The 14,292-nt window shown below is 39.3% G+C and overlaps 1 protein-coding gene across 2 annotated transcripts in view; it reads right to left on the bottom strand.

The window, feature by feature from the left end:
- FSTL5 (follistatin like 5) overlaps nucleotides 1-14,292 on the bottom strand; it is a 561,350-nt gene that overhangs the window by 473,316 nt on the left and 73,742 nt on the right. For both annotated transcript variants that reach the window (XM_054031073.1, XM_054031074.1), the window contains exon 3: nucleotides 4,661-4,694. In XM_054031073.1, coding sequence (XP_053887048.1) covers nucleotides 4,661-4,694 — 34 coding nt within the window. The remainder of the gene's footprint in view (nucleotides 1-4,660; nucleotides 4,695-14,292) is intronic.

The following is a 14,292-nucleotide window of genomic DNA, read 5'->3' as shown; positions in this document are numbered from 1 at the left end:
CAAAGAATCACTTAGAATTTATCATAGGACTGAAAATTTTAGAATCATACTTAAATACTAAATGCTTGCTCCTACTCTAAATCAAATCAACAGAAGTAGTCCTATTGACTTCCATGATGCTGAATCAAGCCTTAACTGGATAGGTATCTTATAAGGTAAAAACTAAGCCAGGGTAAGGAAAAGATATCAGAGTATAACTGGCAGCCAAGAGTTATGAGGTACTGCAAATCATTGAAATTGGAGGGGGAAAAGCCCTTGATTTATATTTTCGGAAAGCTGTTGGACATGATCTTCACTTACTCTCCAAATTAAAACAAGATAGAGGTCCTGAAAGGTTCAGAACATTTCAGGAACCTCAGATGTTTATTAGTCTTTAATTAGGGATAGATAAAACTATTATTAATGGGGTCTATTACTTAAAATCAGGCAATTAGAAAGGCATTATCTCAGAACAACATACAGCAGTTATCCTGTGCATAGGATGTAGGAAACATAATTAAATTCTGTCTTGGAAACTTAAAACTACTTTAAGTTTACCATAAGAATAGGTACAGTACAGTAGTTTTAGGAAGTGAATGACAGGTGAGATGAGATTCCCTGTTGCCAGTAAAGGAGTTTCTATAAACTAAAATTTGAATGTAGGCTTACATTATTTACAGTGTTGATCCAACCAGTAAAACTCCACTGCTACTGTAACATATCTTCCTCTACATGTAAAATAAGAATAATTTTCTGAAACTTCACAATGGCACAGAGAAATAGAGTGAAAAATGTGACAATGAAAAGCACGAGAAAAGCACTAAGTACTATATGAACAAAGGCACAAAAGAATATGTGACCATTATTGTAAAATCCAATCAGTGTGTCTATTTAGTAGAAAAGTGGAATCAATTTTCCAGAGAGTGCCTTGTGCCTCAGTGTTCTTTCGAATCATTGGAATCTTCAAAGTTAGATTGTCAGCGTAAACAGAGACATGCACAGCATGCAGGAAAATCAGTAGATTAAAAATTTCCTTTAGAGATGTCAAAGTCATAACCATGAAGATTCTGGTGCAGCTGAACACCAATTTAACTGACTGCTTGGAGGTCATGGATTTATCCCTGAAACTAGTGCTTGGCATAGTTTTTGTAAGCCCCTGACAATTGTTTACTTATTTAGTCTGCTAAACTGATGGCCCAATGCACCTCTGAACATGTGAGCCTGCCAATTGGCAGGTAATTGGTTCCCTACCTTAATATATTTCTCACTGCATGGAGGTAACACACCCAGAAACAATAAATACAAACTTACCAATCAGCATGTCCTGTGACATACCTTCCAGATGATTTAATGCTGTAATAAGTGGGCTGAGAGCTCTCTCATGGATAGATACAAACTGCATGTACTTAAGAAATGTATCCACAAATTTATAATTTATTTACACCTAAATGTTCTGGAAGCCATTAAGTAAGTGAACGTTTTCAACAATGTATCATGGTATATCAATGAGAGTTCTGAAGGGTTCAGCTCTGGATTATACTGTCTGAGAAAACACAAACACATGTGGGCAATAGTGAAATCTCTTAGATTGTAAACTCTTCAGGCTAAGGACTATGGGGCAGATATTTAGCTGATGTAAAATGTCATAGATCCATTGCTGTCAATAGAGCTATGACAATTTACACCAGCTAAAGATCTGGCCCACATCTTTAGACCACTCAAGTGTAATGGGGCCCAAATCGTGACCAATGAAAGCAGTTTTTATATTTATATATATATACTAATTATTGTTTTATTTATTGTAAATTGTAACACCTAGTTCAGACAATACAATTAAGCACTTCACCAGGACATTAATGAACAAGTAAGCAGCACCAGTGTTGGTTGTGCAGTTAAAAAATAGAAATACAATTTCAGAGTAATTCAAGGCACAAACTGTAGTATATCTATCTACCTATCATTCAAGAAAGATCAGGCTTTGCTGTGCCAAGGAAGCATCAGAGAACAACTGAACACAATAACAGCAGATGACTACTGTGTGAGTGTGTATATACGTATGCAATTTCTACTAATAGTGCTTTGTGTTATTTGAGGTTGTTATAATAAACTGCATATACGATACATAAATTAGATTCTATCTTCTTGGACTTTAACTTATATTAATTGCTTAGTGTTTTTCCCCTTCTGTTCACTGATTCATGTTTCAGATTGTTTTTCTTTGTGTTGCAGCAACATTTCCTCCAGTGGCATAACAAAAAAGTAATAGTAAGTGCAATACAGCATCAAAATTATGATTACGACTATAAGAAAAGCCAATAAATATCTTATCAAAAAGAATTCTATTGCTAGACCTCTCTATTCCTGTATATGTTGCCGCTGCCTCCTCTTCTCTGGCTTGACAAATGTTATCTCACACACTTGTGTCCACTCAAAGCACTGTTGCAAAGAGCATTTTCTTGGTATGTCTCTTCAACTAAGTCACCCTTCTTTTTTGTCTCCTTCAACTGGTTCCCTCTTCTTCACTGCATCAAACACAAACTCCTTGTCTTCATTTCTAAAGCTCATCATGGCTTATCTTGCACTACCTCTCACCTGTTATGTGGTACTAAGACATTGATCCCTGCCTCTAGTCTGACCTCTCAGTGATGCCAGCCCGCATTAACCATTTGGCAAGCTTTCCAACAAGCAACTTTGGGTGGAAACCGTTTTCCTGGAAATAGTTCTCTGTAAAAGTCTGTCTTCCTTCAAATACGTTCTTAAGAATCAACTCTGCTATAAAGGCTTCAAAAAACTTGATAATGATTAGTCATCTGGTATGCTGTCACTGCTGCATATCACTCTAATTTGACTCATCTCACTGTTACTTGCACCCATCCTGTCTGCATTGTATCCACCAGTTGTCTTTTGTCTTACATTTGCACTGTAAACTGTTCAGGGCAGGAACTTTCTTATTGTTATATACTTATTCAGTGCCTAGCTCAATGGGGATGGGCCTTGTAGGTACTACCACAGTATAAATAATATGTGGAAATAAATTAGACCTATATTGGCAACTACATTTGGCAACTAAACGAGATTTTCATGCACAGAATTTCTTTATACTTCTTGTGCTAGGGAATAGGGTGTCCTTCCTCATGTAGAAATGGCAAAGGGTTCAAAGCCCATCCCAAAGTGCATGGATCTCCTGAGATCTCTAAGAAGCAAGATGAATTCAGAAGGAGGGCCCTGGATTCTGCAGTGGCACCTGTTCCTCCCTCCATTCCTCTCCCTCAATTCTGTATCTGCACAGCACAGTTCCTGCAAGAACTAGACAAAGGGTATGTCTACACTACCCGCCGGATCGGCGGGTAGTGATCCATCTATCGGGGGATTGATGTATCGTGTCTCGTCTAGACGTGATAAATCGATCCCAGAACGTGCTCCCCATCAACTCCGGAACTCCACTAGGGCGAGAGGCGGAAGCGGAGTTGACGGGGGAGTGGCGCCCGTTGATCCCGTGCCGTGAGGACGTGCAGTAAGTCGATCTAAGATATGTCGACTTCAGCTACACTATTCTTGTAGCTGAAGTTGCATATCTTAGATCGATCCCCCCACGCAGTGTAGACCAGGCTTCAGGGGCTCCCTGGACTGCCACTGCCTCCAGAGTCTGCTTAGAATAGTATAAAAGGGTAATCACTGCAAAAGCTGAACAATAGCTGAAGTAACTCTTGAGTTTGTTCCCTGAATTTGAGTAGCAGGAGAATCTGGTAGAGCATGAATTCTCTGCCCTTTCACAACAGATCTGGTTCTTCACAGAGCTCCCATGGAGTTCATGGAAAAGGGAAATCATATTATACACCTCCCTCAGCCAGACTGACCAGTTTTTGGTCCAGGCATAGGCGCTGACTCCGTGGATGCTCCAGGGTTGGAATACCCAGGTTAAAAAAATTGTGGTGCTCAGCACGCACCAGCCACAGTTGTTTGGCAGAATTCCCAATCAGCTTTTTGACAGCACCCCCGATTAGCTGATTGTAGGTGCCACCAAACAGCTGATTGGTGGCTGGGGAAGGAGGGAGGGTGGAGAGCTGCAAGTGGGCGGGGGCCTCAGGGATGGGAAGGTGCAGGGGCAGGAGGAGGCGGGGCGAGGGCAGGGCCTTGGGGGGGAAGGCAGAGTGAAGGTGGGGCCTTAGAGGAAGAGTGGAGTAGGGTTAGGGGTGGGGTCTCAATGCAGAGTGGGGGTGGAGCATTCCTGGGGAAAAGAAAAACTCAGCACCTCTGGTCCAGGGCCTTCAATGTTCATGCCTCATGCTGTTTTACACTGATATAATATTTTAATCTAGCGTATAATCTCTGAAATGTAGCAAAACTGCAATTGCAAATAAATATAAAGAGGTGCTTGCTTGCCTAAAACACAGAATATTATTGTTTCCTAAGGAGTTCTACTGAGGCCCGGATTAATTTGTAAATAAAATTGGGATTAACTCTATGCGAGACTTGGACATATAGTAATTGTGAATTGCAGTTTTTTTACATATCTATCTTTTTTTCTATGTAGGTTTGTCATAAGTTCATTGACTTTGGTTCTATATCACAGTGAAACACTCAGTAAATAACGTGAAGATTATTTTAATCACGTATGAGGATTAGGCTCCTGATAATGGCATTAAAATTAGTTCGCATTTTAAAAATAGCTAGTACTTACCTTTATTTCTTGAACTTTCTTGACTCTTTTCTTGCTGGAATTAAAAAATAGAAAGAAAAATGTGTCATTAACTGTATTGGTTGTATTAGTAATTTAACAAGAAAAAGGTTTATTCAACTGAGAACAGCACCATATAAGTAATAACGGCTGTTGGTGTGTTTGTAAAACTTAAATCGGCTAAAGAAAATATCTAGGAGATCTGAATCCCTTTTTTTAAAATAAGCAGATTAAGTGAGTTAAAGTAGACACACTCAGAAGACTAAATCTGAGTGAACTGTACATAGGGGAATATATTCTGATTTTATTAATTCTTATTATTATTATTATTAGCAGCAATTGTCTGATTGACACTTTATACATATTTAGCCTATGAATTGTTCTCCACCTATATACTTACACTACATCTTCAAATGTTACTAGTCATTCTGTGTGGTATGGAGCTGCTCACCTAAGCCACATAATATTGTTTCTACTCCTTGATTGCATGAATAGAAATGTAGGGATCAGACTAGTCCAGTATCATGTTTCTGACAGTAGCCAATACCTGGTGTACCTTACAAAGGTGCAAAACAACCCATGATGGGCAATTATACAATAACTTGCCCTCAAGGGATGTTTCGTCCTCATTCCAAGTAATTAGTGGTTGATTTATAGCCCTTATAGATTTTATAAGGGCTTCCTCCTCATCCCCGAGACAGGCCTGAGCTTGTGTGCCGTCTCATGAACAATAATTGGTTAGTGTTGGTAGCTGTGACAACCACACCACAACCCTGGAGGCAAACTCTCAGAGCAATATGGGCATCTAACACATGGTGGGTTCATCCAAGAATGTTACGCTCCATCAGCAGTGAGACTTCACTTTCCTCAGGCTGCATCCCTGGAGTTTCCTTTCCTCTCCTCAGATTCAGAGAGTTGCAGATGCATCCCCTGGGCACCAGACACACAGTATTTTATCCTCCTGCCTTCCAAGGTGTCTCCTGACATGGATTCCAGCCCTGAAGTCAATTTTCTGGCTGAGGTGGAGGGACTCATTTATCTATCAAAATATCAGTCTCTGATCAGCCAAAAACTGCAGCAGCTCAGCCTTCTGCTGGGGAGACAGTAATGGCCATTTCAAGGCCCAGGAGAACATTTACACTATCTTCTGTCATTGTCCATATAAATATTTACAAATTGTTTTTCATCCTGAAAAGTTCTTATCCATATATTGTATGACAGGGGTTGTACCATTCATTATTTTATAACATAAAAAGCTATTTCCTTTAATCAGGTTTTAAAAAATTTTTGCCTGCCAATTTCTTTAGAGAAACATCTATAACAAAGAGGAAGGAAATCAAAGAGATTTAAAGATGTCTTCATAAGTACTTTCAGTATTTAGGAAACATGTATCTAAATGAGCATTCACAAGACATTCACTTGCCACAAACATTCCTGCAAACAATTACAAACTTCTCCTACAAATATTTGTGGAGAATGAACAGAGAGGACTGTGAATACAGTTGAAGTGAATTCATGGTTTGTTTGTTTGTTTTCATTTGAACCGAGATTTCTGATTTTTTCTGCAGTATTTTTCTATTTATGTTATATGTTCTCATATAATAAAGCAATATCTTCAGTGAAAAAAATCAGTTTGAAGGTTAAGGGTGGCATATTAATACAGAAACATAGTGTTAGGTGGCATCCATCTTAAAAGTCCTATTTTTTTCCCCATTAGGAATGGGATAGCAATTTAACATTAACTTACTAAATAGTTTGAACTCCCTAGACTCATAGACTTTAAAGGTCAAAAGGGACCATTATGATAATCTAATCTGACCTCCTGCACAACACAGGCTACAGAATCTCACCTACCCACTCCTGTAACAAACCCCTAACCATGTCTGAGTTATTGAAGTCCTCAAATTGTGGTTTAAAGACCTCAAGGTGCAGAGAATCCTCCAGCAAGTGACCCATGCCCCACACTGCAGGGGAAGGTGAAAAACCTCCAGGGCCTCTGCCAATCGGCCCTGGAGGAAAATTCCTTCCCGACCCCAAATATGGCAATCAGCTCACCCCTGAGCATGTGGGCAAGACTCACCAGCCAGCACCCAGGAAAGAATTCCCTATAGTAACTCAGATCCCACCCCATCTAACATCCCATCACATCAAAGATCAATTAATTGCCAAAATTAGGCTATCCCATCATATCATCCCCTCCATAAACTTGTCAAGCTTAGTCTTGAAGGCAGATATGTCTTTTGCCCCCACTACTCCCCTTGGAAGGCTGTTCCAGAACTTCACTCCTCTAATAGAAACCTTCATCTAATTTCAAGTCTAAATTTCCTAATGTCCAGTTTATATCCATTTGTTCTTGTGTCCACATTGGTACTGAGCTTAAATAATTCCTCTCCCTCCCCCTCCCTGATATTTATCCCTCTGATATATTTATAAAGAGCAATCATATCTCCCCTCAGCCTTCTTTTGGTTAGGCTAAACAAGTCAAGCTCTTTGAGTCTCCTTTCATAAGACAGGTTTTCCACTCCTCGGATCATCCTAGTAGCCCTTCTCTGCACGTGTTCCAGTTTGAATTCATCCTTCTTAAACATGGGAGACCAGAACTGCACACAATTTTCCAGATGAGGTCTTACCAGTGCCTTATATAATGGTACTAACACCTCCTTATCTTTATTGGAAATACCTCGCCTGATGCATCCCAAGACCACATTAGCTTTTTTAATGGCCATATCACATTGGCAGCTCATAGTCATCTTGTGATCAACCAATACGCCGAGGTCCTTCTCCTCCTCTATTACTTCCAACTGATGTGTCCCCAATTTATAACCAAAATTCTTGTTATTAATCCCTAAATGCATAACCTTGCACTTTTCACTATTAAATTTAATCCTATTACTATTATTCCAGTTTACAAGGTCATCCAGATCTTACTGTATGATATCCTGGTCCTTCTCTGTATTAGCAATACCTCCCAGCTGTACCTAGTATTAAAATAAATCATTGATAAGGAACAAAGAAAAGGGTCAAACAAGCTGTGGAATTCCCCAGAAGGATACAAAGAACTCTCGGCAATCCTGCCAGTTAACTTACCAAAGGGCCCTCCTCTCACTCATCTGAAACAAAAGCTAAAGTAGACAACTCTTCTGTTTATTCATTTAGATCTGTCTCTCTATTTGACACACATCTTGCTGGTTGCCTGGCAACTCAGGAAGTATTATTTCTCATTCAAGCATTAACTGCCATCGTACCATATTCTTCTAATTTAATCTTTAAGCATATTTTACTTTCTGATTGACAAGCTACTTCTCTAGTAGTGTTGAAGTCCATGAAACATAAGAGTTTGGATGTACCTAACTCAAAGTAGGTGCCTGACAAGTACACCCATACAATTGCACAGTCACTAAACACCCTAATAACTTTCTCTATAGTAGGAGTACAATAAAGAAAACTTACTGCTTAGTGAAATATTCAGAGTTTAAAAGAGAGGTATATCCTCAAGTGTAAACTGTCTTCAGTGGAGCTATGACCTGATAAAGATCTGTCCCCAAACCTTCAAACATGCTTATTATACACAATGGCTGCCACAACAGTCAGTCTCTGATTTCTTTACTTTGGGGCACTTTTTCAAATCTTTTGTTCTCTATCAACTGTTATTATACCAGCATGTGTGTTGAGAATAAGTTAAAACAAAATACCTCAAAAATAATCTATTTTGATTGGAACTCATGAGTATTTACAATACTTGAAAAATAGTTATGATACATTGAGTTTTGTTTTTGTGGCAAAATTATATACAACTAGTAATGAGAGAATAATCTTAAATTTAACAACTATACTGGGCATTTTGTGGGGGTGTTTCCCTACAAGAAATAAATCAGGCTGATTACACTTAATGTCCAATTGCATGATTCTATCTAATTTTCTATAACATTTACCAAACATCCATCTAAAGTATTTCTAAGGTTCCTATTATTGTGATACCCATATAAAATTCATTTGTATCGGTCATGAACAAGCTAAACATTACACACAATGTACATGTCATGGGCGGAGGGACGGGAATTAGAAGCAGATTCTACTAGTGCTATATGTTTGTGTCTAGATTCCAGAGTACCCTTCTAACATTCCTTTTTCCCAGAAGCCAAGTGATTGTATGCTGTGACTTAACACCAGCCTTTGCCTATTGGCAACAACAAAATTTCACTGCCTGAAGCTACTTTTATGTTCCCGCATACTTATTTAAAAAGCTACTGGGTATCTCACAACTGTAGGGAACAAAATTATCACAGCACTGAGAGAGTATTTGATTATTTTAGTATAGACAGAAGCTTCTACCCACTGTTAACTCCACTGCAAGACTTTCTCACCTGTGTGATGCCAAACATATGTATTAAAACACTCTCTTTATATAGGATAGTCTCCTACTGGCCACAGGGTAGTAATCATTCCTTGTGGGGCTGATACTGCTTCAGTGAAAGTTTTGCTAATGACTTTAGCAAGGTAACAAGGACTGTGTCCATGCTGTATATATCTAGAACAGTGATCCCCAAATTTTTTACATCACATCCCCTCTTACTTCTGTCCATACCTCCACCCCTGAGCCATGGTTTGGAGCTGGGAGCAGGGCCACAGTGGGGAGCAGGTGGCTGGGTCTGGGGGCAGATTTGGGGGTGGGAGCAGGGCTGGGAGCGGATCCACGGTCAGAGCCAGGAGCCAGAGGCCGAGAATGCAACTGGGGGGGCAGAGCAGTGGCTGGAAGCAGGGGCTGCGTCAGGAGTCAACGACTGAGCAGAGCTGGGGGCAAAGTGAGACTGGGTGGTGCTCCTGCCCTGTCCCCTGTAGGGGCTAGCCTAGCCTATCCCTGCACCCCCCCACATTCCTCCATGCCCCACTAGATGGGCGCACCCCACAGTTTGGGGACCAGTGATCTAGATTGAGGCACATTTTGAACATGCTGCATATGGGTGGGTATAAAGTGAACAATCACCAGCAGAAACAACAAGGAGTCTGGTGGCACCTTAAAGACTAACAGATTTATTAGGGCATAAGCTTTTGTGAGTAAAAACCTCACTTCTTCGGATGCATCACAAGTGAGGTTTTTACTCACGAAAGCTTATGCCCTAATAAATCTGTCAGTCTTTAAGGTGCCACCAGACTCCTTGTTGTTTTTGTAGATACAGACTAACACGGCTACCCCCTGATACTAATCACCAGCAGTGCTCCCTAAGGTCAGATGGGAATTGGCAGATCAATTCCCTGTTAAAAACACAATCCTGTCCTTCTCTGCTCCTGCCCCAAGGGTTTAAGCACAGGGAATTTGGGGACTGGGGCCTTGAATAGTCAAGATCTTTTCAGCTGGTCTCTCACCCTAGGTGAAGGCTCTAGTTGTTGTAATGTCCTCCCTGAGTGGGTAGAGAGGAGCCTGGGCCTGTACTCTCCACCACCCTCCAGGCCAGGGCCCAGTGGTAGGCAGCTACACAACACCTTGGAGTGCTAAGCTGCTGCACCCCTGGACCACTTCCTACCCCAGTCTCCTTTAGCTACCCAGAGTAAATCAGTCCAATCAAGTCTCTGACCTGCACACTCAGTCACCTGCCTCTCTTTCATGGGCTTGGACAGGTCTGTGGTGTCAGGTTTCAGGCAATGAACTCCTGGCCAGTATTTGTCCCTCAGAGCAGCCATTTTCTCCCTTCCACTGCCTGCCTCTGACTTGTTCTGTTCCCCCTTTTAAAGCCCTGCCTCTAGCTTGTGCAGACTTTGCATGTGTGGCTGGGTGGGCTGCCTGAACTCAGAACTGCTCCTTAACACCTTGCTCTCCAGTGTGGCATAAAAGCCCCACTAAAAACTAATTAGAAGATGCACTTTAGTCTTAATTGCAACATAATAGATGATATAATGGACCTTAAACTGTTTCAGATTACATGGCTAACTGATTCCTTATACAATGGGATGTTTTTTCCTGACATTTTCAACAGATCACATAAATTAAATTCCAAAGTAAATCTTAGGATCTAATTCTGATCACATACTAGTTTTACTGTGGTTAACTCCTTTGACATCACTGTAAATTAAGTCATAATTTCGCTTAAGGGAGTCTAAATTACATTTTCTTCCAACCCTATGAAGGACACAATCTGCTCTCATTCCCATGGTGTAAATTTAGAACAACTTCAGTGGAGTTAAGAAGTGTTGTAACTCAAACTTCTACACATTTACATCAAATTCCAAGAGCAGATTCTCTCTTTTAAGCAGGCCCTGCTTATAACAGAAAGGTTCAGAGTTGAAAAATGTTAGAGTTGTGTCAACCTAGAGATACTTTACTTCATAGGCCTTAATCTGAAAGAATGGAAATCTGAGACTACAATAAATAGATTATGAAGACCAAATGTCAGCACTGACTGTAAAATCAGAGGGGCCTTGTAGGAAAGCAACGGAGGAGGTGATCAATCTTCTAAAAATGAATTTTGTGCATATCAAAAAACATTTTGAAAGGGATGGGAAGGGGAACACTAGAAAGGAGCATGAAGAGATACTCTGCATGTGGTGCTCTCGGCCTGTCTCTGGAAGAAAGGGCAGGAACAGAACTGTTTAGAAAATGGGGAGACATTGATGAAGAAAATTGTTTTCATTATAGTTTTCAGAAAAACTAAAGAGTTTTTGTTTTTCAAGGTTCTGATAAAAAAAATAGTAGTAAAATTTCCAGAAAAGCAGATGCTATCTGTAAATTTTTTCGTTTTGTTGAAAATCCAATTTTCAGTTGAAAAAAAGTTCAGCCTGAAAATTTTCAACCAGCTCTAGGCAAGAACCTGAGTCTCAGTTTCAGTTCCCTGACAAAAGACTGCAGCCTTGTGAACTCTGGCTTTATACCACCTAGCTTCCTAGCCTCAGTGTATTTGAGTTGCCAGACCAGAACTTGTAGAAGTAATGCTCACCCAGAAATAGTTGAGTGTTATCAGGCGAGAAGCAACACTAATGAGTTATGAAAGAAATCCTATCTATCCCTTCTGGCTGGAAGGAATTTGCTGCAAAGTGATGCCTTTGACCAGACAAGGGAGAGTTAAAATGTAGAGAAAGTCAGCTTTCAATGGGAGTGCATACATTCAGATTCCTCACTAACTAAATCCTGGGTATCATCAGGGTACTACACCTATCTGGGTTAAATTATGAAGTGTACCCAAACAAACAAAAACAGCACAGGTTAGTGAGGAATCTGGTATAAGATGGAAATAAGTAAGCAGTATGTCTTAAAAATCTATACTTCAACAATATAAAGTTTGCATCCTTAGGGGACAAAGAACAGCCCTGTTGTGGGGAGAAGCCAACCTTCAGGGACAGAGAGAATTCCCTTTCCTCCTCGCTTGGCAGGAATCAGCAGCAGCCACAATTGTCACAACCCATACACACCAGTGAGGTCAGCAAGCTCTTCTTTTTTATTTGAACTTGGGAAGATTTTTTTCTATTTTTTCCCCTGTGTTTGTACAGTACAATGGGTCTCTGATCCTAAATGGGCTCTTTGAGTGCCACTTTAATAAAATAATATATCAAAATAATTCATCTTTTTAACTGTTATTACATGTAAATATTCAACTGCTGGTGTGTTGTAATTAAAACAGACAGTTGTGTATACAAAAAAATAAGAGTGTATCTCTATATAAGTAGATAATGTTTTCATCTCTCTTAGCCAGAACACTACTACATGTATTATAACATAAATCTCTGCTACTGCACTGTAATATGTAAGCAAAGCATTTTCAACTCATGTTTTAACATTCACGGAAATGAGATCTATTTAAATAAAAACAGAAATGATTATGTGACTTAAAACATACAACGGTATCCACTGCTGCAAGTCATTTGCAACCAGCATAAATTATCTTGCTTCCCAAGGATTTCTCATCTGCCACAATGTACCAAAATAGTTTGGAATCCAATATGCTTCAGCCAACTTAATCTGATGAGTTGCATGGCATTGCATCATATTATGTTGCATCATGTTGTGTCAGCTTAGTCCAGTGAAATGTAGCAATACAGAATACATCAGAACTGGAAAGAAGCCAGTGTTTTGAGTCAGACAGGCTCTATTCAATCCTAACTTTTCAAAGCACAGTAGATGAAAGTGGAGAAAATGTCAAATTTTCCACTTTGTTTGTGAAGTAGACAAGATCACGGATGGCTGACCACACAAATTGCTACTCTGGCACATCATGAGTTATAAACTACTTGCAGTATATCTTAAACCAGGGGCTGCAAATGAACTGATTTAAATACACTGAAATGCTTTTTGCAGGGGTAAAATCTTCCTTTATAGTAACTGCTATAATGTCTTAGTCACAATACACAAATACACTCAATCTTTCTTAAAGGATTCTGACATTGTTATTGCTCAGCTATGACTAGGTAAACAGCATGGGTGTAGTTTAAAATGTTTATTTGTCAAGGAAGCTTTATCCCTAACTTCTCAATGACAGTAAAGAAACAGAATAGCAGAGCTTGGAGGTGAAGAGGACTAGCGAAAGAGATAGGCCGGTAGTCATAAAGATATGCAAAGTGACAGATTTGGTAGATAATATATGTAAACTAAAACCCCCAGCATTATATGAAGAAGGACTGTAGTTCCTTATTCAGAGCCTTTTTAAATCTATACTTTGTGACTTCTGTTTTGTTTTCTTTATTATTCATGCCTAGCTGGCTGAAAAAGAGAAGTTGATATTTATTTATGTATCAACAGTGGAGAGATTTTCAAAAGGGCATATCGGATTTCAGAGCACAAGTTCCACTGAGTTTCATTGGGTCTTGTGCTTCTAAAATCTTTAGGCACGTTTAAAAATCTCTTCCTAGATAAATATGCATTCTCACGGCACCCATCTTCAGAGATAAGCACTGTATTACACATATGCCTTTTTGGGTCAGGGATGAAGGAGATAAGCAACATGTCTTCATCCTCAAAGCCTCCCACAAATTCTACCCGGGGTAAACAGATCTTTCTGAATATTTGTTGTATTAAAACTGGAAAGGTTGAATCAATAAAACTCTTAAAATAAACACAAGAGTTAATTAGTCTAACATGCTGTAGGCTGTCCTTGGCATGTGAATGAATGATTATAATTTTGCAAACATAAATTACTAATTAATGAAACTGGGAAGGAAGAGGGAATACAAACCTATTTCCTTGATTAACATATTTTTATAATGAAAATTCATCATTAGTCATCATATGATGTAATTATGATGCAGAATATGACTCTGGTGCTCATTAAATATTGTGTTCCTTCTGTGATAGTATTTCATTACTAACAACATATTTTCATTACTAAAAACTTTTTGTAATGAACCATAAGGAATAATTGCTATAAAAATATATGTTGATATGAGAACATTTAAAATAAAAAAATCAAATTTTCCATGATTTAACAAAAGCCCACACATGTTCAAGTATTTGAATAACAATATATTTAAAACTTTCATTTATATAGCAGCTTTAATACCAATTGATCCCCAGTATTTTTATGGTCTATACACCTACAGAAATTTCTTCTCTCTTGGATAGGTAGCTAACTCTGCAGTAGGACAGTGAGAACCAGGTAGACAACTAAAGCACAGCAACAAGAGCTTGGTGGAGAATAAAATTCGGTCACAAA

The sequence above is a fragment of the Malaclemys terrapin genome, chromosome 5, assembly GCF_027887155.1.
Source record: "Malaclemys terrapin pileata isolate rMalTer1 chromosome 5, rMalTer1.hap1, whole genome shotgun sequence".
In the NCBI taxonomy this organism is placed as follows: domain Eukaryota; kingdom Metazoa; phylum Chordata; order Testudines; family Emydidae; genus Malaclemys; species Malaclemys terrapin.
This window is presented reverse-complemented; position numbering and strand designations above follow the sequence as displayed.